Source organism: Salmo salar, chromosome ssa28 (assembly GCF_905237065.1).
Source record: "Salmo salar chromosome ssa28, Ssal_v3.1, whole genome shotgun sequence".
Taxonomy (NCBI): Eukaryota; Metazoa; Chordata; class Actinopteri; order Salmoniformes; family Salmonidae; genus Salmo; species Salmo salar.
This window is the reverse complement of record NC_059469.1, coordinates 4,855,281-4,878,971: the sequence shown is the minus strand read 5'-3', so window position 1 is coordinate 4,878,971 and position 23,691 is coordinate 4,855,281. Positions and strand designations below refer to the sequence as shown.

General features: G+C 42.5%; 3 protein-coding genes across 3 annotated transcripts; all 3 read right to left on the bottom strand.

Moving 5' to 3' along the window:
• Positions 1-1,380: 1,380 nt before the first annotated feature.
• On the bottom strand, positions 1,381-9,356 carry LOC106589350 (retinol-binding protein 3). The gene is made up of 5 exons (XM_014179195.2): positions 6,297-9,356; positions 3,287-3,601; positions 2,901-3,091; positions 2,548-2,690; positions 1,381-2,410 (listed from the first exon to the last, which is right to left on the bottom strand). Exons 1-5 carry the CDS (start codon positions 8,952-8,954, stop codon positions 2,082-2,084), a joined length of 3,636 nt encoding a protein of 1,211 aa, XP_014034670.2. The 5' UTR covers positions 8,955-9,356; the 3' UTR covers positions 1,381-2,081.
• A 1,525-nt stretch (positions 9,357-10,881) lies between these two features.
• Positions 10,882-15,009, bottom strand: LOC106589225 (growth/differentiation factor 2). Its single transcript, XM_014178942.2, has 2 exons — positions 13,547-15,009; positions 10,882-13,370 (listed from the first exon to the last, which is right to left on the bottom strand). Exons 1-2 carry the CDS (start codon positions 13,884-13,886, stop codon positions 12,469-12,471), a joined length of 1,242 nt encoding a protein of 413 aa, XP_014034417.1. The 5' UTR covers positions 13,887-15,009; the 3' UTR covers positions 10,882-12,468.
• Positions 15,010-15,282: 273 nt separating this feature from the next.
• On the bottom strand, positions 15,283-20,018 carry LOC106589349 (growth/differentiation factor 10). Its single transcript, XM_014179194.2, has 3 exons — positions 19,522-20,018; positions 17,966-18,870; positions 15,283-17,754 (listed from the first exon to the last, which is right to left on the bottom strand). The coding sequence occupies exons 1-3, from the start codon at positions 19,778-19,780 to the stop codon at positions 17,563-17,565; spliced, it is 1,356 nt and encodes a 451-aa protein (XP_014034669.1). The 5' UTR covers positions 19,781-20,018; the 3' UTR covers positions 15,283-17,562.
• Between the last annotated feature and the right edge of the window lie 3,673 nt (positions 20,019-23,691).

Sequence of the window (23,691 nt, the reverse complement as noted above, 5' to 3'; positions counted from 1 at the left end):
CTCTGTTGACAACTCCAACCACCTCACTCCCCCGGTATTTAGCCAATCAGCTGCCGCCACTGCTCTCTAATTTGACCACTTTGCTGCTTTGCATACTTTTATTACAGCATATATGCCCACAATGTTATATGCATAATTGATGTATACTTCCCTAGGCAAACAAAGTTAATTTACTTGTTCAGGATAAAATCTTACTCACTGTACGTTAGGCTAATTATACTGTTTTCAAACACAAGCAGCCATCCCCCGCATTATTTTTAAGCATTAGTCTTCACTAAATCGTAACCCTTGTTTACTTGCCCTACCAGTTAATTACCACTTTGGAATGAAGTGCCTATATAATTGACATGCAATTACACAGTTAGAATGACATGCAATTGCTGGGACTGTAATGAACACATAACATGCTGATTTGCACATTCTTATCTTCTCTCAGTTGCCTCCTGGAGGTTCTCAGTGTAAATATTGAAGAGCCAAGCAGGTAGGAGCTGTGTGTCCACAGTATTTAAGCCATAGCCAGCAAGCTGATGCAGGCACCACATGAGTCAGCTGTAAATCAAAGCTACGCCTCCAGAGACAAGCAAAGCAAGCATTATCAAATGAAAGTGATGACTGCAGGAAAACTGGACCTATGAGAACATGTTTTTCTCCATAATATGTCCCATTTCTCCCGCACACAACACACACGCATGCACACACACACACAGCTAATCTAAAGCTACTGTTTGTGGTCTGTGATCAGCCTCATTAGGAGTAAATCCTAATGGCTGGGACCCCCTGCCCCTCGCTAAGCACGTGTTTATGTACAATTATTCCCTTACTTACTGGATCCTGCTTAAAAATGTCTGCCAAAAGCTGGCCCCGCTCACTGGATATCCACTCTCAGTGACCAGTATACGTTTGCCTCTGAGATGTTACAGCTTCATTTCTGTTAGAAATTAGCTGCACTGCTATCTTCTGGAAAGCGACAAAGGGAGTACGTTGAATTGTATTGTATTGACTGTACCTCCTCTAACAGAATACTAATAAACTATGTTTGTGATAACAGGCCAAGTTGAAACTGTAGGAAGAAACCAGAATGGTTAAGTGTTACTTGAATTGAGAAACTTGCTCTGGGAAGGTATACAATTCTAATCTGAATGAATAATTGTACTGAAATGTTTTTGCTGCAGGGGTGAAATATAGTTTATCTCACGGGTCTGTGTAACAACGGGTGGGATTGATTCCATTTTAGGTGTTAGTGTGTTGAATTGAGAAAATCTGGTTGGATTTGTAGTTATTCCATTGTTGGGCAAAAACGTGTTTGGTGTTGTATAATATAATAAGCTGCTTGGCTTTATTCATCCACTCCTAACCTCTGATCCACAACATATATACTTATTCTTGTGTTCTCAATGCCTTTATTGTGTCCCACCGTTGGCATTTATGCAACCCAAATTGCCTCACATGGCAAGTCACTATGTATGGACACAACACTTCTTCCCATACACAGCAAAAAGACCCTGAATCAAATTTGAGAATGCACCCCCAACAGACAGAACAATTTGTTTGTAAAGGTCCTAAAAATGATACTCGAAAATATATAAGAATATCAGAGGAAAAGCAAATATGTTTCAGAATTTGATTCAATGCACCTTTTTAAACTAGTTTCAGCTTTCATGTTCATGCGCAATTTACAATTCACGTTATTTTGGACAGACAAAAATAGAAGTTGCTTTGACAAATCTTAGCCCCAAGGCCAAGGGCTAGTGGATCAGTAACACAAACACATTCGTAGTTTATGAACCACTTCCTTAAGAGTCACATTTCACTATAGCATTTCTTAAATCCTTCTACAATCACAGTAGTTTTCGTAAGTAAAAAGTATAAGTAAAAACCATCACAATCTTGTTCATAATCTCTCACATATTCTTGAAAAATGCGAAACACTACAACAGGCTACGATAAGAAGGCTTAGGTGCAGAGGCTGGCTCCCTAGACTTGGTCAATGAAGTGCATTGATCTGTACCCTAAATACTTCGTTCCTCTGAGAACATAAGATCTTAAACCCCTTTGGCTGCCAACTTCCCCGGTCAGGGAGTTCACTTCTTTGCGCCGGCAAAGTGCTTGTTGAGGATGCCCTTGGCAGTGTCCAAGGCTGCGTCGGCTGGCACAGGGATGTGAGGGGCAACCCCAGCCCCCTCCCAGGCGGGGCCCTGGGTTGTGTCTGAATGGGTGGTGGGGATGCTCAGGAACACTTCACTCTCGCCCACACGGAAGGTCTCAGGGGGGTGGGAGGCGCCGTTGGTGGTCTCGCCCACAATCATGGCCCGGCCATGCTTCTTCATGATGTAGACGAACTCCTCGGCAGCGCCGGCCGTGGCCCCGCTGGTCAGGATGATCAGGCTCTTCTTGGTGCCGTACCTTGCACCTGAGAAAGAAGACGAGTCATTTTTATCCCTGACATCTTTTATTCTGCTGACAGCCCACAATTTTATTCTGCTTTATCCAAATTGATAAACTCATTATACAGTAGCCTACACATCATGAAACTGGGAAGTTTATTACCAGTGAGCTCAGGCAGAGACCACAGCTCCTTAGTGGTGCCAGAGGGTCTGTCGTACAGTTTGTCCAGCAAGACCTGCTTGTCTGCATCAAAGAAGTAGGAGCAGAAGCCTGCAATGGCAGTGGTGGGTCCGCCCACGTTGTTCCTGCAAAAACAATTTTTCGAACTCATTCAATATGTAAAATTAACATTTAGGAAATATAACCTTTCCATATGGTTCAACTGTCCCAATTTACCCCAACTAAATGGTAAGCCACTCTCTAACTCTGTTCATTTTAGTGAACATAAATATGTTTCCGGTAGTTGCTATGCTCATAATTTGAGCTTTGATTAACACTATGAAGAGAAGTCCTACCTGAGATCAACAATCAGAGCATCAGTGTTAACAACTTTGTTCCATACATGCTCCACGATGATCTGGGCAATGGCCTGAACCTCTTCGAAGTCACCAAACATGTCAAAGCGCAGGTAACCAATGTTGTTCTCGAACAGATCCGTGTGGAAGGAGACCTTGATCAGCTCAATAAACATCTCTGGAGATGGGTTCTGAAATCAACATAAATGTCTCAAAAATATTCCCCATAATTGATATGCAATGTTATTCTATTGAAGGTATACTGAATTCAACAGACAATTATTTTTGGCAAATATTAATTTAAAAAAAGTTATCTTGATTGACATAAAAGTATTCTCAATAGCTAAATGTATTACATAGGCTACAATTCAACATTCATTTCTTACCATTGGTGGCAGGGCTGGGATGTTGTGGGTGGTCTTCAGGCATTTGTCTCCGGACAGTGTCATGAGGTCAGCGGAGAGTTTTGCCTCCAGCTCCATCTTTGAAGATATCAAGTTGTAGTCACCGCTCATTGCCGCCAGCTTCTCCGCAACGTCCGCTCCAACATTCTCAAAGGCGTAGTTGTCGGCCACCAGAGCGCCAGTAGCCTCAAGAATGGCAGGGACCTCGGCACGGAGGTTAATGATCTTAATGGCAGCGGCCAGGGCATCTTCAGCATCGACCTCAACATCGGGCATCACGCCGGCGACCTCCCAGGACTTCCCTGTGATGGGGTTGATGGACTTAGCCGAGGGCACTGTGACATAGAAGTCGGTGTCCCCAACCTTGATCTTTTCGATTTTCATGGACCCGCCAGCAGTTTTCTCCCCGACGATGGTGGCCCTCTTAAGGTTCTTCAGACAATAGGCGACGTCCTCTGCAATTCCCTTGGTGTTTGCACTGGTCAGGATGACAAGAGCCTTCTTTGTTCCGTACCTCTCTCCCAGCAGTGTGGGCATGGACCACATCTCGGTGGTGGTGTCGGTGGGACGGTCGTACACACTGTCGATGTGAATCAGAGGTTCGGCATCAGTGAAATAAGACACAATGTATGGAATGCCCGACAGATCCCCGCTGCCTGTGTAGCGAAGGTCAAAGATCAGAGCGGACGTGGGCAGGATCTTGTTCCAGACCAGCTCCAGGAGGAGGGTGCCGATCTTGTCGGCAATCTCCTCCCCGATGATGTGGTCGATCCTTAGGTAGCCGATGTTGCCCTCCAGGACCTCCAGCTTAATGGAGCTCTGGAGCACACCGATGAGCTGGTCTGGGGGCAGGGGTGGCAAGGCAGGGGCCACCGCTGGGACGTAGTTGGGCTCATGGGAGATGACCAGCCGGGTGTCATTGATGGTGCTCTGGATCCCACCGGTCAGGATGGAGGCGAGAGTGTCAGGGTCGGGAATGCTGAGGATCTCTGTGTTGCTGCTCGCAGCGTCAATGGCCTCCTGCATGCCAGTCAGTTTCTCCGGGGAGCAGTAGTTGTCCAGGAGAATTTTAGCCATGCTGACAATCAGGTCGGGTGGGAAAGCGCTGTGTACAGCAACATTGCTGAGGACCAGCACCGATGCCAACAAGAGGAGAGACGTTGCCATCTTGGTGAGGTTTCTAGATAGCAGTAAACCACAGTAGTAGCCACTCTGCGGTGGAACGTCCGTCTGCAAAGTGGTCCTTGGTCAAATGAGACCTTTTTCCTGAAAGGTTTCTGTTAACACACACATAAGAGGATTTTCCTCACAATAAACCTTTAATCTTATTATCTTGAATGCTTTGGTAAGACAATAACAGGCCAACAATCTAGGCGCAACATATTGCCCAAGATATAGATATATATATTTGTTGCTATGCGTGTGAGGTAAGGTTTAACTTGACACAAATATCAGTTGAGATTATGCTTGGTGGAAATATTCACATCACTGAATGTGTTATACATTTGTGCATATTTTTCATTTGATGAATAAGGTTAATTAAATAGATAATTGTTTTCTAAATTAATTATTATTTTGTTTCTACCTTAAAATCAGGCCTTCTGTTGGTCAGCTAGTTGATGTGAAGTGTAATGTTACCTGGAACAGTATATTTTCACAAAAGGTCCTTATGCCATATTTAGGCTTATAATCTCTCACTCGTGCTGCACATGATCAATCAGCATTATACTTAGAACATAGAACTTATTATTAAGAACATAGAATTTGAAATAGTCAAGCCATCCACCCCCTCCTCTCTCTTAATGTGCCGTTGGCTGACCCTAAGCATTATGGTCTGTAAATATCACATTGAACTCTAAATAGTTCCGTCACGGGTAATAATAACTCACAGGTTTATTCAACAGTTTATTCAACAAGTGTTGATTTGAAATGGAATAAAACTTACCAGCAAGCAATAACATTTGCCATATAGTTAGATTCAACCTACTACACCAGTATAAAATAGATCATGGGTGTTCCTCTTCTGAAGCTATATGGCCTCTATTTGGTCATGACACTATTCACAATCAGTTGATATGGATATCATTGATGCTATTACACAGTAGGAGAACTGAGTACAGCAGTTCACTACAAGTTTGTATGAGTAATGCTCCCTCTACTGACTGGCATGAAGAGTCTTCCACCTTATGGCAATATGATGTTTTACTCGCAACATGACAAATTACATGACTTGACAAATGACAAAAAGGACAAATAAGAAATGCATTAACAGATTCATATAGAAAGTATAAAGTATTTGCATTAATCAAATGAAATACATGATGATAGTATAATGAAATGAAATGAAATATTAACCCTTTCTCCTCACACATATTTAGGCCAACACAACTGTAGCCCGGGGAGATAAAAAAAAGAGAAGACATTTAGATATTCATGAAATATGAACAAGAGGATTTATTTGTACATTTCTCATACAAAATGACGCACAGGGATTTTGGTAAAATTCCTCGAAGGCAACTAATTTCATCCCAGACCTGCAACAGTCAAGGATCTGTTTATTAAATTATTTTCTAATCATGTCCAAAAATAAATCTTTCATAAGGTGCCTTAAGGATTACTTATGTGCAATCTACTATTTAAAGACTTTCAATAAGAGAACCAAAATGTATTCCGGTTTTCTGTCAACCTTATTTAGAAAATTGTTTTTTTTTTCAAACTTCGGGGTGGTTATGTTATACCACAGATATGTCAGATTTCTGAAAAATAATTAGAATAAATAACATTTCTGTTAGAAATCACACACGACAAAAAACATAATTCACAAATACAGGACAAACAAAGAAAACATTTAAACGAAAGTGAAACAATAACATGACCATTATTTCCCTTGATCTCGCTTTAAAAGCCTGGCTGCAATGATTCTCTGTGCAACACTCAGAGCATCATTTGCCTGGGCAGCAACGTGTGGCTCGACCCCAGAAACACTCCACACTTTCCCAGTAACAGCACTCAAGACTACCTGGTTAGGTATGGAGGCATACAGGATACTGTTCCCGATCTGGTAGGTGGCACTGGACAGGGACCCTCCGATGGTCGGCTCCCCGATCACCGTCGCCCTGTTAAGGTCCTTCATGGTCCGCGTGAACGCCTCGGCAGCCGACCCCGTCATGTGACTAGTGAGGATGTAGATGTCCTTGGTGGAGCCGTACCTCTGACCCTGGATCTGAGGCAGGGTCATGACCTCGGTCATGGTGGCTGTGGAGCGATCAAAGATGGTGTAGAGGTGCCTCAGGGGCTCAGCATCGAAGAAGTAGGTGCAGAGGAGCGGTATGGCTGTGGAGTAACCACCTGTGTTGTATCTCATGTCGATGATCATTGTGTCCGTGTTCACCAGCTTGCTCCACACCAGTTTAATCAGCTCAGGGCCGATGGCTCTCATCACTTCTATGTCTGCCATCATGTCGAACCTGAAGTAGCCCACGTTCCCGGGCATCACCTCGATCTTGAACAGCGCGTCAATGATGTAACCCACCTCCTCAGCTGTTGGGATTTTTGGCATGTCATGCAGAGACTCAGGTTCGATGTCGCAGTAGAATATGTGCAGCCGGTGGTCACCTGATGTCTCCTGGAGGTCAGCTGTCAGTTGGGATGCCAGAGACTCATAGTCCACCACCGATCGATACGAGCCCTCGGCCCATTTGATGAGCAGCACTCTGCTGACCTTGTTGGCGACCTCAGGGATGGCGTAGTGTACTTCCAGGAGCTCCCCTGTCCCCTCCACCAGTGAGCGAACCTCCCTGTGAAACTCTATGATCTCATGGGTGTGGTCAACGGCCTCCTCAGCAAGCACTATGGCGTCTGGGACCACGCCTCCACCTAGCCAGCACTCCCCGTTGTTGTCTATGATGTTTATGAAGGGGACGGTGATGACAATGTCTGTGTCTTCCACCTGGAAGGACTTGGAGTGCATCAGGGTCCCGGATGTTATTTCCCCGATGAGGGTGCCCCGGTGCAGAGACTGCATCAGATAAGCAAATTCCTCCCCAGCACCAGCGGTATAGTAACTAGTCAGGATGTATACTCCCCGTTTAGACCCATAGGGTGGGCCTGGGAGGCCGGAAAGCGTGTTAAACTCAGTGGTGGTGTTCTGGATCCTGTCATATATGGTGAAGAAGTGGAACTGTTGTGACGGGTCTTGGAGGAAGGAGAGCAGGAGGCCCATGGAAGCTGAGGACCCACCTGTGTTGTATCGCAGATCGATGATGAGGTTCTCTGTGTCTTTGAGGGGCTCCCAGATTTTTTGGGCAATCTGCTCTCCTAATTTGGCCATCATTGACACATCTCCAAACCTGTCGAAGCGGAGATAACCAGTGTTTCCAGTTAAGATGCGTACTTTGAAGACTGTATCCACCAGGTTCCTGAGAAATGCTGGATCGTTTGGTATGTTCTCAGGTTCAAAGTCTTCCTCAATGATAACCGGGTGATCTTGGGTCAGTTTGATCATCAGACGAGGGTCCTCTGACACAGACTGCAGTTCGTTGTTGAATTTATTCGCCAGGTCCTCCTCTGAAATGACAGAAAAAAAATCGGTGGATTCCAGATGTTGAAGGAGAGCCGGTACTCTGTCTGTGAATGAGTAGTACTGCCTGATGATGTCAGAGACGCTCTGGACAGCGTTTGGAATGGCACTCCTGACAGCCAGTAGATTTTTTGCATTGGAAACAGCCTCCTTGGCATTGATATTTACAGAGGGAGATACTCCACTCACTTCCCAGCTTTGACCTGTTATTGGGTTCACTGACCTGGCCACAGGAACTGTGATGTAGAAACCAGAATCTCCTATTCTTATCTTCTGCACTTTCACTGATCCCCCGGCTGACCTCTCTCCAACAATTATAGCCCTGTTCAAATGCTTCAGAGTGTAGGCGATTGCCTCAGCCGCACCCATAGTACGCTTACTGGTTAATACGATGAGGTCTTTTCTCTTTCCATACCTCTCTCCCATGATAGATGACATAGTCCATAGCTCCTTAGTGGTGTTGGAGGGCCGATCAAACACAGTGTCAATGTGAATCAGAGGTTCTGGGTCGGAGAAGTAGGAGATGATGAAAGGGACTCCGGACAGCTCCCCAGCTGTGCTGTAGCGCAGATCAAAGATTAACGAGGAGGCGTGGGTGACCTTGGTCCAGATGTTCTCCCGGAGCAGCGGGCCAAGCTTGGCTGCGGTCTCCTCCCCTATAATCCGGTCGATCCTCAGGTAGCCGACATTGTTCTCAAGGAACTCCAGCTTCACGGAGTTTCTGACCAGCCGGATGAGCTGCTCCGTGGGAAGAGATGGGAGAGCAGGCGGCATCACTGGGACAAAGTTTGGCTCGAAGGACACAGTCAGCCGAGGGTCATTGAGCGCACCCTGCACGCCAGCCGTCAGCACAGATGCCAAGGTCTTGCGGTCAGATATTTTGAGGATTTCTCCGCTGTTGATGGCTTGCTGAATGGCCTCCTGCATCCCGACTAGATTCTCAGGGAAGCAGTAGTTGTCAAGGAGAATTTTTGCCATATCCAGTACCAGAGCTGGCTGGAAAGAAGAGCTGGAGTAGAGAACATGGCAAAAAAGCACCAGCAACGCTTGTGAGAACCGACCTACTGCCATTATTGTGGAGAATGTTATATTTGATCTGCGTTATCCTGCTTTTTGGTCCATTCATTCAGAGGGACGGTCCTTTGTCAGGAGAGAATGTTTTCATCGGCAGGTTTCGGACAACAACAACGACATAAGAGGCTTCTGTTCTCAATAAACCTTTAATCGTATTATCTGCGGTGCATCCGCCAGACAAACACAGACAAAAAATTCTCAAATTGGAGATGTTACATCAAAGGTATTATAATGTAGGTATTTGGGTATGCCAGTACCTTTTCTACTTTTACTGTATTTCATTTGTTGTATCACTGTAAAGAAAGAGGCTTCTGTCTGGATGTATTTAGTTTTAGGCATCAAATCAAATAAAAAAACCTTTGCATCCCATATTCTTTATGAGAATTTCTATGATATTCTCTACCATGAAATACAAATTTTCTTGAAAAAAAAGGATGAGATAGAGAAAATAGATTAGAGAAGATTATAGAGGTAAAATACTACCTGATTAGTATGAAAGCCCCATGTGAAACTCACAGTCAGTAATAAGTTAGTGTGGTTCGGCCAGGTGGAGATAAGGTTCAGGCTTTATGAGGTCATGTCTGGGGCGAGTGGATGAGATGATTACACAGTTTGTGTACATGTGATAAACTGCCTTGAACACGGGATTTAGGATGAAAACCAAAGATTTAGCAGAAGTGATTATAAACATGAACATGGACTACCATTAGTTTGAAAATACTTACAGTATATATTCACCATTTCCATTTTTTACTCACTGATTTTAATGACATTTCCACTGTGTTCATTTATGTTGGAATATCATTTAAGGTTGAGTGAGTTTAAAACGGAAATTTAAAGGCATGCTAATACAAGCCTTACAACACTGGGAATTTTTACAACACATAATTACACAACTACATATCATCTAATGCTGCAGCACAGTATGTACCGTTAATCTCACTTTAACTTCTAATACCCAGTCTTACATAAGCCCGTCTGGTGATTCTTTGTGACCAATCAGGACCTAGAATCTCATTTTAAGACTCCACTCTCCGTGCATTGCTCACTGCGTCATTTAAGAGGGCATGTTTGGCACTAATATGGATAGAGGGGAGGTCATCAGGGGGAGGAACTCATTTAGGCAATTGTGGTCTCAGTTAATTAGGCTAAAATCAGACGTCACGTAGTGTTTTAATGGAAAGGTGGTATATTAAGACTGGGCTATATTTGTTTTTATTGTGAAGCGGTGATGTAAGTGTCTACATCTAGACTTTTTCATCCCCTCCTGACAAACATTAGCTTCATTAGGAGGGGACCCATCACCTCTGATTAGAATACATTGATGTGCATTGACCACAGATAGACATCGCATCATTGTGTGTTTCCCATTATGGCGTTTGTAAGATCACGGGCAGCACCATTTTGAAGTAGTCCATTTTCTTTTTCTACGATGGGTGCATAATGCCACCTGGAGTGTGTTGTTTGAACAACTATAAAGCCAAGGTTGACGCTTTACTGCCACCTGCAGTTATGGAATGTTTGCTCACGAGTATAATTCATTGGCTGATCCCTCCTGGTGACCTGGATGGAATTATGTGATCCTTCCTTAACCCATAGGAAGTCCCACACAGTTGACTACTTCAAAATGGTGGAAGTCCTCAATGACGCTGCCCATGCTAAAACTGACTTTTGGGCACTGGAGTCCTTTATCTACCACTATGGTATTGACTAATGTGTGACCTGTTCACAACTGAAATATGGTCTGGTTTTGATAAGTTGCGATCAACATGTACTGAATACTAAGACGTGTGTGCAGTATTTGCATTTAATAATGACAAAGATATTCAAAAGAACAGAAAATGAATTTTATTTTTTATTTTATTTGACCTTTATTTAAATAGGCAAGTCAGTTAAGAACAAATTCTTATTTTCAATGGCGGCCTAGGAACAGTGGGTTAACTGCCTTGTTCAGGGGCAGAACGAAGGAGTAAGATATATAAGAAATAAATAATACATTCAAACCAATTCCTTACTTTATAGAACAATTATACATTCAAATGAATACACAGTTAAAAAAATATACTCAGTTTTAAGTTTTATGAATTTGTTGAGACAACTGTTTATTGTTCACCTGTAGAGTGCGCTCTATACACATTATTCAATGAAGAACTTCCCCAAAAGTTGAACTTCATAAATGCACATTGAATATTCATATAGTAGTACAACTGCAGCACAGAAATGCACTGTTATGTAATAGTGCCAACCTTTACCTATAATCCACAATCTCTGACTCTAATATGAAACTAATGAGAACAATCCATATTTAATTCAAAGCAATAATTTAGAAGTCATAATCAGAAATGCCCTGCTATAAAAATACTTTAAAAATCTAATACCATAAAACTTGTAGAGCAAGATATAGCCAACTGATAAATAAACAACACTATGTACAAACTCTTTAGATATCATGATCATTTTGTTATAGATATCAAACTATAGATGCACACAGACTTAATACAGATGTAGGATCTTAATTTGAGCCAGTTTGCTACAGCAGGAAAATAATCCTGCGGCAACAAGAAATGTGAATTATTATGTGGATTATAATTAACATGTGTTCAAGAATTAGAAGTTAGGATAGCCTGAAAATGTGAAAGTAGGTTTAGTGTCTCTAGCTTGAATGTCTGAAGAGTTACTGTTGGTTGGTTATGTTATGCACATTTTTATATTTATTGTTGATACAAGATTTTCAGAATTTAAAGTTAGGATAGACTGAACATGAGAAAGTTGGTTTGGTGTCTCTAGCTTGAACGGTTCAAGAGTTACTGTTGGTGAGTTATTTTATGCAAATGAATGCACATTTATATAGTTATAGTTGATTACGAAAGAATGTGAAGTTACAAAAGCCTGAACATGTGACGGTTGGTTTAGTGTCTCTAACTTTTACTGTTCAAGAGTTACTGTTGGTGAGTTATTTTATGCTAATTTATGCAAATGTTTATCATTCTAGTTGATTAAAGTTTTAAAGAATCTGAAATTAGAATAGTCTGGAAATGTGAAAGTTGGTTTGGTGTCTCCAACTTGAACGTTTCAAGAGTTACTGTTGGTGAGTTATTTTATGCTAATAGTGGCAGTCTGTTGGGGCAGTCTGCACATTGGGACGTTGGTTTCGTGTTAATAGCTTAAGTCGTTTAAGCGCTAGAGAGAACAGAATAAATTAAATAATAATAATAATGTGAGTATGTAAGAAATCTAGAGTTGTGTATTGTTTTGCATGCGCACCTAATTAAGATCCTACATCTGTAGATCCAATTTATGATCTATTTTATTTTCTAAAACCCTAATAATAATAATGATAACGCTCATAAATAATTTATAAATATTGTATCATAGGCTTTATTGCTATTCTAGAAAGACTGTGCATTTGCTGAACATATACTCAATAAAAGAACAAAAATGCATCCTTACAACAGAACTGTACAGATTTACAGTAAGGGTTAAAGGGGACCACCATGGCTGTTACCACTCACTACCTACATCCACACTCTGCCACCTTCATCTCCTCGTACGGGTGTCGTATAGTGATGACACCATTCTCCTGGTACATGACCGTGATGGGGTCCAGTTTTGTGGGAACACAACACGCCATGTTGGCTTTTTTGGGGTTCTTGAGATTGACCAGGGTTTGGATGAGAGCGTGTTTGGAAGGGGTCATGTCGTCAGTAAGGGGGTAGTAACACACCCCTCTACACTCAAAGGCGTCATACTCAGGGGGCGCTACGATCCACTGGTCCCAGCCGATATCTTTGAAGTTGACTCGCATGGAGGTCCGTCGGCAGTAGTTGGTGTCCGCCTGCCTCTTCCGCCTGGGGTGTAAGTCCAAGGGGATCTCATTGTAGTCGCTCCCTTGCCAGTCGCTCCGTGAGAAGAGTGTCTCTTCCTCATGAACTATCATCTCCCTCAGCTCCTTCTTGGCCTCTCTCTTCCTGCTCCCCAGGTCATCAGAGAAGACGATCAAAGCAGCTGCCGTGTTATCCCTCACACCCACACCCACGCTCACGTCCAAACCTCCACCTTTGAAAGGCCTACAGTCCCACCTGTCGACCACCACTTCAAACTCACTGGCCCCGCGGTCCGACTTGACCCAACTCTGGATGGCAGTGGTCACATCAAAAGTTTCCCAAGAGTGATGGGTACCAATGACCTCTTTCCCATCCACAAGGTGGGCAATGGCCTTGTTTCCTTTATACTCCACTTCATAGACCTTTATGGAAGCCACGATCCCATTGGTAGAGGTTGAGGTTGTCCTATTATCCAGCAGGGTGAACAGCCTGAGTTCCGCCATGGTGACCTCTTCGTGATTTGGGACAGTTACATTGAACAGAAGTCTGTGTTTTGACTTGGTGCCATTTTTTTCAGAGTGACTGACATCTGCAAAAATAGGCAAAAGGCAAGCATAGTTTTATATTTCATATCACTTATTTGTATCAAAAGCCTCAGAGGCACACAGGCTTAATAAGCATACATAATACAGTGTCTATGTATGAAAATGTTGTGATCATTGATAAAATCCCCCAAATTCATGTTTGACTTGCCAATGTACATACCTTGAACGGTGAAGCTGCGAATGACATCAGAACGAGGCATTGAGGACGTGTCGGAGGCATACTTGTTGTACAGTTCAATCATGAACGGCGGCGGGTATACCTTGCTTTGCTCATGTGGGACATCGGATAAATTGAGTTTCCTCAGAAACTCTTCCTTCATGGTTCCCAGAAAGCTGTGTAACCTGTCCTCCTCTTCGACCAGGTCCTGCTCGGAAGTCTCAGAGAAGCCCCCGCGATCTTCACTTTGGAGGACATCGTTCAGTGGTTTGCACCGACAGGAGCCCGTGGACACCAGCAAACTCAGACACATCTGGAAGAAGAAACGCCTTGAGCACTGCATCTTCAGATCAGATCCTTCCCAATCGACACGCTTTACCTTCCCAGTTCCCACTGTGTATTTAAAACTGACTTTGGGTGACAATCTGTTGAAATTGAGATTCTTCTATGCTAGGGCTATAGTTCTGGGGGTCCGCTCCCATGCTCTAGAGTAAACAGTAGCCTCATGTCAACCAAAATAGTAGCACGGCCATTCTTATCTCGACCATTGATGTCTTGTTTTAGGCTTTGTTATCGTTAGAGGGCTTGAAGTTAATGAAGATTCTGTAAACATTTACAGACACGCTGTGATAATGAGAGAGACGCTGGACATTGTGAGGCTACTGACAAACACTTTACTAAATTCTTCCCTCTTGCTTCCCACATGCGGGTCAAAGCTCAGGCCAACGGAAATCAAAATGTATATGTTCGGAAAGGCAGTGAAATACATATCAGGGTTGGGGAGTAACTGATTCACATGTAATCTGAATATTAAAAAAATTGCAACTTTAATGAATTACATTACCAGCTAAAATATTGTAATCAGATTACAGATACTTTTGAAAAACTAGATTATTGCTTCTTGGATTACTACTGAATTTAGAAAGGATGTTTGCAATACAAATAATTGATGACACCTTTCTGTTTTCAATGATTTCAGCAATGAAAAAAGGTGCAAGTTTAAGTTTGCTCCATCTGAGCGAGTCTAGGCACAAGTCAGAAACCACTATAATGATACACCAAATTAATTTGATGGATCCTTTTTGTCTTATTATAATGCCTCTTAAGGGGAAAGTAATCTAAAAGTAATCTGATTATGTTACTGAGGTTGGGTAATCCCAAAGTTATATTACCGATTACAATTTTGGACCAGTAACTAGTAATTGTAACGGATTACATTTAGAAAGTAACCTACCCAACCCTGTACATAGTAAGACTTGTTTATCTTTCAGATACATAAGCAATATAGATATCATACTTGTTCAACAGAGAAAACAGTAACACATGTACTTTTCAATTTTAGTTACAGGTTAAATTGGTAGCACTGAATGAATCAAGCTGCATCGTTCTATGTTGGGTAGAACAGCTTCTTCATTACCAGTATGTCATACAGTGGCTAGGATCCAGTGTCGTCGTGGGGGGTACATCAGAGGCAAATGTATCTGAGGATGTTGGCCTGAGTCAGGGCACTCCTCCCACCCCTCCCAAAAAACAGGGTAAAGACCATTGAAATATCCTCTGATATACATTTTCCAATGCATTGGAAATGAAGGGACTTTCTTAACCTGTCTGAAATGAGTAACACATTCCTATCTCCTAAACATTCCTGGAGCAGCCATTCATTCTAATATTAGCCTATTGACTACTATTGATTACAACCCCACACAATCTTCCATGTTTTTCATAATACAAACTATACCTTATGTTCTATTCAGTTTATTTCCATTTAAGTTTACAGTCAATCTAGGCAATATTTTGGCAATTTAAGCACAAACGATAAAAAACGGACATTTTCACAATTCAGTTACAGTTTTTCTCAATCGCTTTGGCTCAATTCTCAAACGAGAATTATTTTTTTCAAAACAATAAGTTCAAATCTCTGAACAATTAGTTTCTTGTTCACACCAGATTTGAATTTCCTTTTCATTTAAGCAAATTGCACGTGTTTTGGCACGTGTGCAAAAGAGTAAATACAATTGTCTACAGTTTGCACAATAACTACATGCACATGGCTGATCAAAACTGACGAGTTGATTCTCAGTGAAACTGTCATACTCTTCACAACTTCTAAGCATTCTTTCATCGTGTGAGCCGTCACATGCAAAATGATCCATCGAATTATCAAAATCTGTCAGACATACAAGTATATTCCATAAATATCTATGACATGGAATGTTTGTGATGTCTGCTAAATTGGAAAATTACCTGCCAGACCAACAAGAGTGACAGGATGTCCACCAAGAAGATGGGAACTTGTAGTGTTACGTACTGTGAGGAGGTACAATTGATTGTTTTTTTTTTACAGAAACTACCGCAGGTTTTTTCATTGTTGTTGCGGATTGTACATTTTTTTTGTTGCACGGATATCATTTTGTGTCAAATTTTCTGTTCACTATGTATGACTTTACATGTCAGAAATATGTAAAAATGGACATGCAAATGGGATTTTCGGTTTACATGTAACACATTGCTACAAAAATAAATGTACTGTATACATACAAATGTGCATATCCTTTTTCTCTGTACTACAGTATTGTACAGTATTGACCTTTCCCAGTAAACTTTTTTCTACTGTTGAAATCGGTATCTAAAAAGCTCAGTGTGATACACAATAGCATTCAGCTAGACAAAACTGACATTATTGTGTATTATAGTAAGCAGTCAGTGTCTACAAAAAAAGTAGAGCAAAACTGAAACGTGTATATAACAAACATTTCCAGGGTTGACTGTCATGGTGAAAAAACATCTAAACATTTTGACCAGTACGGCTCACACGATGACAACATTTTTTTTTCTCATTTTGGTGGCATTGGCAAATTCACTGACACAGTAATTAGGTTTTGAAGCATGAATTAAATGTTTCGGGGGAGTTACTACATTTTGCAGACATGCAATAGAGTTGTGACGTCCCATAAAACAGTTGTGACAATTGCACTTACAGTTTAGAGAATGTTAAGACGGTTTCAAAAAATGAGCCAAAGCGATTGAGAAAAACTGTAATGGGGAAATAGAAGTTACATAGCACAATATTCTCAAAGACCTTTGTGGTAGTTTGACATGAATCAACTGTACATACAGTATGATGTTGAAAATGTTGGCTGTAATAAGTGTGCACTAGTGATGGATTGTTTCATCAATAACATCAAAACAATTCATCTCAGGTCCACATCTTCAAATGGCAATTTTGTAACTATTTTTCTATTTCAAAACAGCAGGTGGCAGCAATGTGCTGCGTATCTCCCTTTTCTTTGAAAATGATGACTGCGGATCCCTAATTCAAACTAATGCAAACATTTCATTTGATATTCCACAGTGAGTACCTATAAGATGACCACAGTATGCATACAGTCAGAAAACGATATGGAATTATTTATTAAAATAGTACAATCTCTCATGCATTAACCATTTATTTTAGCAGATTATTTCAAACAACTAGTGAACACTACATAAACGACAGGCAAAGCATAGTTTAAGATTCCATCAATTATTTACAAAAAAGTCCCATTTAGTTGTATTAGTTACAAGATTATTTACAGAGGTTGAGCTTTTGAGTCTGGTGCCGTATGAAGTCTTGAGTCCAATAGTCTAAGTGCAGTATATGGCAATAGGGTCCAGTATTTGAGTTACTCTGGGGTCTGGGTATAGATCAAGAGCCAGCTCTGGATGGCTGAAGGCTTGGAACTGACAGTTAGTCACACAGTCCCCAATTCACCTACAGTTGAGCTGCTGAATGACAAAGAAAATTCTGTGTGAATCACACTCATCTGAGGGTCAGACGTAGCGTTCTCTGCATCCCACCACCCGTAAACCCTTATCTATAATCCATATCTCCCTCCGTGGTGAGTTCATCCATTGTAGTCTCATCCAAAGATGTCTTTCTTTTTTTACTCTATTGACTGAATGTCTCTCCTGCTCCACTCTGTCTGATTCATTGTAATCTGTTTTATGCATTATGCATTGAGGCTCTTTCCCGGGTGGTTCTACCGGCAGCCACAGGTCTCCACAGACATGTTGGGGTAAACCTTCAGCACCATGTTCCGGCTGGGGTCCAGGAAGAGAACACTCAGAGAGCTCATCCTGTCCGGAACACAGCAGGGCTCCGGAATGCCGGGAACGATTCCCACCGCCCTCACAATGCTCTGGATGGTGGCGTGGTTCGAGGGCCGGATAACCTGGGAGCCAGGAAAGAAGCTGGAGTTGAGAGGGATTCTCTTTCACAAGGAAATATGAGGATGACATCACATTTGTCAGGCAGGTATTTAATACAGCATACCCCGTAGATGAATTAAATCAATTTCAAGCATATTTTCAAGACAATGGAACATTCTATTGACTAAATAAATACTACACGACACACTGAAGTAAAACACTACGCTAACTTACCTTAGGAATAGGAAATCTGCAGGTGCCGGCACAGTAGTAGGCATCAAAGGCTTTCGGGGCTAACACCCACTCGCTCCAGCCGATGTCTGCAAAGTCCACTCTCAGGTAGCGTCGGGCGCAGACCCTGGGCTCACTCCACTGTCTCCTGCGAGCCTTCTTCATGGTCCTCTCATCAAAGCTCAGCACCTGGGGCTTATTCAAGCCCTCACTGCTGTCCTGGCCTTGCTTTCGCCCATCTTTCATTGAGGGCTTAATCTTGGGAGAAAAATAAGTGCTCTCCCATAGTTCATGGTTCTTCAGGGTGTGAAACTGGACTTCAGGCAGGTCATTGTTCTGTATTTGGTCCAGGGGGGACACTGCTTCTCTTTTCAGCCTGGAGGCTGGAGGAGATGCATTGGGGGACCGGGTGGGCTCCTCGCCTGAAGGGAAAGGCCCGTACCTCTGCAAGGTCATGGCCACGCTGTTGGGCTCAGATATGGACATGTCGTTGGCGTACACCAGGACGTATGGTAGGCTGGCTGGAGAGAGGCGCTCCTGGTTCCTCTGGGGCCTCACCCCAAAGTCAAACTCTGCAGAGACGAGGAGCTCTCCCAGGACGCGGGCCTCTCTGACTACAGCGGAGACTTCCCTTGTCTGCCAGGACCCTCTCCTGGGAGGGGGCAGGGTGACGTTGCCCAGCGGGGAGGCAAAGGCAGAGTTCGGGGACGTTCCTCGGAAGAGGAGCTGGGACGGGGGAAGCTGCTGGAGGTGCTGGATGCGACAGGAAGCGTTTCTGGAGCGCCGGCAGATCCAGGGCCGGTGGCGGGGACGCTGGTCCAGGAAGTGGAATGTGGCGGACAGGATGACCTCCGACTCCTGGATGGTTGACAGGTTGAAATGGAACCACACACTGTCCGCGGAGACTCCTGCAAAGAAAAGAAAGACGTGATCATGTGTGTCGACAGCATTTTGAATTCTACACGTTCTTTTTCAACATGCTTTCAACAGCTTTTCTGCAACCACAATGTCATAAAAGCCACGAATGATTATCCGTGGGTGAAATATCCTCACATACAATAGGCTACAGTGCAATCATTATGGCATGATTACACTGATTGCAATGCACACTATTTCGACTACCATAAACAATACACTTAATGTCATCCCTTGACTCCCACTACTGTTTGAAAGATAAAAATTGCCCCTGAATAGGTCTCAGCCGTATGGAAATGCTTAGGAGAGCATGGAATAGAGTTTTCCATGTGCCTTTAATAGTGTCTGAGTGACTGTCATAATAGGCTCTTGTCTAACATCTCATGAATATTAACAGTAGACTATACCAAAACGGTGATAGGGCATGGGGGTGCTTATATAAAACACATACAATAGCCCAACTTAATTATTATTAATTTGTTGCTCTTGCAAAATTATGTTTGTCATTTGTATGGTTCCAAGGCTACTCTAGCTGCTGCGTTCAAAGTCCCCCTCCTACAGCTGTCAACATCCCACCACGTTCCTATTAGGTGTGATATTATAGTATCATGCAGTAAAATATAAACATGTAGGAGAACACTCACCTGGAATAGCTTTAAAACTTCTCACGGTATTTCCGTCTCGATGGCGGTGAGGCTCCTTACTGTACTTTTCATAGAGTTTGAACATATTGATTGAGACCATGTCCCGCGATGCGGTTTCGCGCGCGGAAGAGTGATCCGTAGCCTGTTCGATATTGCTGTCGTGCTGCGTCATGTCGGATGGCTCCACGGATGAAACTTCCCCGATACTGGAATTTAAAAATAATAACAAATGCACCAGATGTAATAACATATTTGCCATATTGTCTATGCAAAACGCGTTATTCCATCAAGTAAGGTCTTTCTTTAGTATTTGAATGTGACAAAATGTGAGAAAAGTCGTCCACAGTTTGATCTGCAGTGCAATTCCGGGATGCGCTTGATTAGTGTTATCCTTTTACTGTAATGTAGATTGGAGTTAAGTGTTTAAAAAAGGTACATCGAATGACAGGCACACTTCACAGCTTATAGCTCCACACTTGTTTAATACTACTAGAGAGACCAGGGGATAGCCTACTGCTTTAGCAGTGACAGACGGTGACGCTTTGGAGCGTTCAGCCAACGAGAGTCAAGCCCACAAATCTCCCCCATTGTACAATCATAAACTACTTTACGCGTAGAGAGCAGGCTACTCAGACGAATGGTGCTCGTTTAATAAAGTTAGACCAAAGCTAAATCAATGTCTGCAAGATCCCATAATGATAATAGTTTACATAACAGAACCGAATATAATAGCATAGTATATGTCAGGGGTCTTCAACATTTTCTTTCCCAGGTACCAAGGCAAACCAGCGACCCAGGACCCCATCATACGTTAGCAAAAAAAAATAAACGCTTTTCACGTCTTGTCTTATCATCAGGTGAATGATAATGGCAAAGAGAAGTAATCAACATTTTAAAATGAGTAGATTTGTCATACAATTTTTAATTATTTTGATCTCCTCACATTATGATTGGAAGAGGATGTGTAAAACTCTAACATAACCTATCAGATAGAAAGGTAAGCTGCATATAATGCCCTTTTAGTGTAAGAGCTGTTTGAAAATCACCTGCAATTTCAGCCTGTTTTGGTGGGATTTAGTTTTTACCTTCCATGGCGTAAACTGGTTAATAGACCAATAAGATGTCCTAACCTATTGGTCAATAACAGCAAATGTTTTATTTTTCTCCTCCCCACTCCCAGATAGTCCTTGCAAAATTTTTGCTGTTTTCATTTTAATTGAAAACAATCACAGAAAGGTATTAATTGTTACCCAGAAATGATTTGATATTGAGATAAAAACGGATGCATTGGACCTTTAAACACATGGCTAGAAAGTAAGGAACTTGTCTGTCAGCCCTGCATTAAAGACCAACTCTGTCTATGCCTGGAGTTTAAGTGGTTTAGAGTTCAGAACATTGCAAGTATGACAACAGGAATTATGAATTCATTGTTGGGTTTTTTGCATGTTGATTTTTTTGGCATCTCATTTTCTTTCATTGAAACGGGTTCCATGCATCACAGGGCAAATATAAAGCATTTGTTACACTCTAGTCTAAACCTAACGTTGACTGTGTAAACTGTCTATTTCCTTCCCTTGTAGATAACCATAAGCATGATGATCACATAATGACTAGGGTACAGGGCACTCCCTTTTGTAGTCCAGAGTTGCATGAAGAATTGATGTTTCGGTGGTTGGCTGATGTAAAAATATGTCTCTGTTCCTGGTCTCTCCAGCCAACCATGTGATTTTAAGACATTTTTAGAGGTACTCTTGTTTTTCTTCCATGTCATTCTTTCATGGCCCCTTGGTCAGAGGGGCCTGCTGGAGTCTCCTGGGTTTCTGAGGTCTTGATGTCTAGTTAACAGCAAGACAATGCGGACCCTGTGAGAGAGGTGGTGACAGCCTGGCTACTGGGGTCAGTGAGCCATTAAAATACCTTCTACTGACCCGACGGGAATCACTGGGGCCTTTCACACCACGCTTTACATGTCCTGCAACAGCACTAAAGGCCCCTGCTCCTGAAGCACTCACTAAAGCAAGGATTGTCTTAAGCTTATCAGTACACAGCCGAAGCAAGATCGTATCAGCCTCAGCTGTCATGATGTGAGGAAATCATGGTAGACCCTTCCCATTACCAGAGAGCCACCCATAATTATTTTATATGAGTCAGAGTCCCAATATCAATTGATTATTGTTGTCTCACTCTAAGCTCTTGTATTCCTTAGCTGGTCATCGTTTCAGACATAGCCTATCAACAGAGGCAGAGCATTTTTAAATCAGTACAACAGACACTGCACAAGGCCAATGACCCTCACACATAAGACCATTTAAGAAATGCCATCCTATATGACATCATGCATGCATGAATCACCTCTGGTAGAGAGATGAAATAGGGGGAGAGAAGAATATGCTCTTATTCACAGAATATCTGCCTGGGGGCGCTCATCAAGGAGTAAAAGACAGCGAGTCCGCCATGTTGCTTTTGGCCGGACACCAATCTCCCCTTGACTTGTTTTCTTACTGCTGGCTTGGACTAAATGACCGCTCTGACTGATTTGGTCATGGATGTCCGAGGGCCATGAAAACCCCTCCATTACCCATCTGATCCCTGCCAAGATGTTCATGTGTGATCACACAGACCCTCACCAGACTGGGTCCTCTGCCATACCTCCCTCATTGAGACACAGAGAGAGAAGAGTTTACATCAATGTCCTCCTGAGAAAAACAGACAGGAAGACAGACAGCCTCCTCTTCCAGAGAGATATCCGGGAACATCTCCTGCATTTGCATAACAGCGCACATAGCCATCAACGCCAACAGAAGATGGAATGTCTCCTGGAAAGGAAATGTTATGACAAATTTATGGCCCAAATCCCAGCAAATTTCTGGATTTATGGGTAGATGTGACATCCGAGTGGGGTTGGCGTAGTTTATTCTCCCCACTCTCCACCTGGGCTGTTAGCTGAGAGAATCATCACTTCAGGGTGTATTTCTGCAGGCCTTGTCTCATCCAGCCAGTCCTCTCAGAAATCTTAGTTCTGAATAGAGGACTGACCCAGTTCCATGACCTGTCAGAGCTCAACATGAAAGTGAGTCATTTATCATTGGGAGTTCAGACATTTGGGTTGAGTAACAAAGGTAATGAGCTGCTCTCAGCAGTGCGAGCTGCCTTGTGTTATTTCTGCAAAAAAATATACAAAATGTCTCCAAGATACAAAATTAGACTTGTTCTCTGACCACAGGAATGTCAGCAAAGTTATCTTTTCCTCAAAGTTATCTTTGCTTTCATTCTTCTCAGGAATAATTGACTGTAGATGGGGGAAATCCCTAAGCACAAAAGGCAGAGAAAGAAACCATACTCTTGAATCAAGATTACATCCACTCATTAGATGGTTTTATTTCTAAAGCAAATTTTTCTAGTCCCCAAGTTATCTTTATGCCTTGATATACAGTCTGCACTGCAGTATATTTGCCAAAACACAACTAGCACAATAAAACATGAACACTAACACAATTGACCCCATGAACTCTTACCAGTGCAACGTCATACTGAGATGTGTCATTCTCTTTTTCTTATGACGATACGTCAAGTTATTATCAAGTGATGATCACTTTCCTGAACATGAACTCATTGCTTTGATTACATAAAGCGTGCTTTAATTGACTTGTTAGTGATTCCTCATGTGAGATGCCTATCTGAAAACAAGCAAGCCTGATGTGTTTGGGCACTTTTGAAAAATGGACCATGATATTGAGTTACAACCGTTATTCACATTTGGAAGCTTCTGTTTGGAAGACACGTTGAGTTTGGCTAAGAAACAGCTGCCTGGTCCCTCTTGTTTATGCCTGCGATGAGTCGAGGAAAGCACGATTGGTCATAGAGCGTTGTATTCCATCCGCATGGTTATCAATCACTTCAAGGGCTCCCGAACATGAAGGCCATTTTCCCATCATCGTTCAGTCGGTGAGACCATTACAATCCACGTTAATGCACCAAACGGACTGATGACTGGCACCGCTCTCTCGCCTCCCGTCCGCACCATTTCGTTCGACTGTCTATAAATCACTCCATAATGCCGTGATTTTGGCCCTGCGCAATTATGATGTGATTTTCCCTTAAGCCCTTTTTTCATGATACAGTATGTCAGTGCTCAGACACACATGATTTGGATATAGTGTGTAACTTACC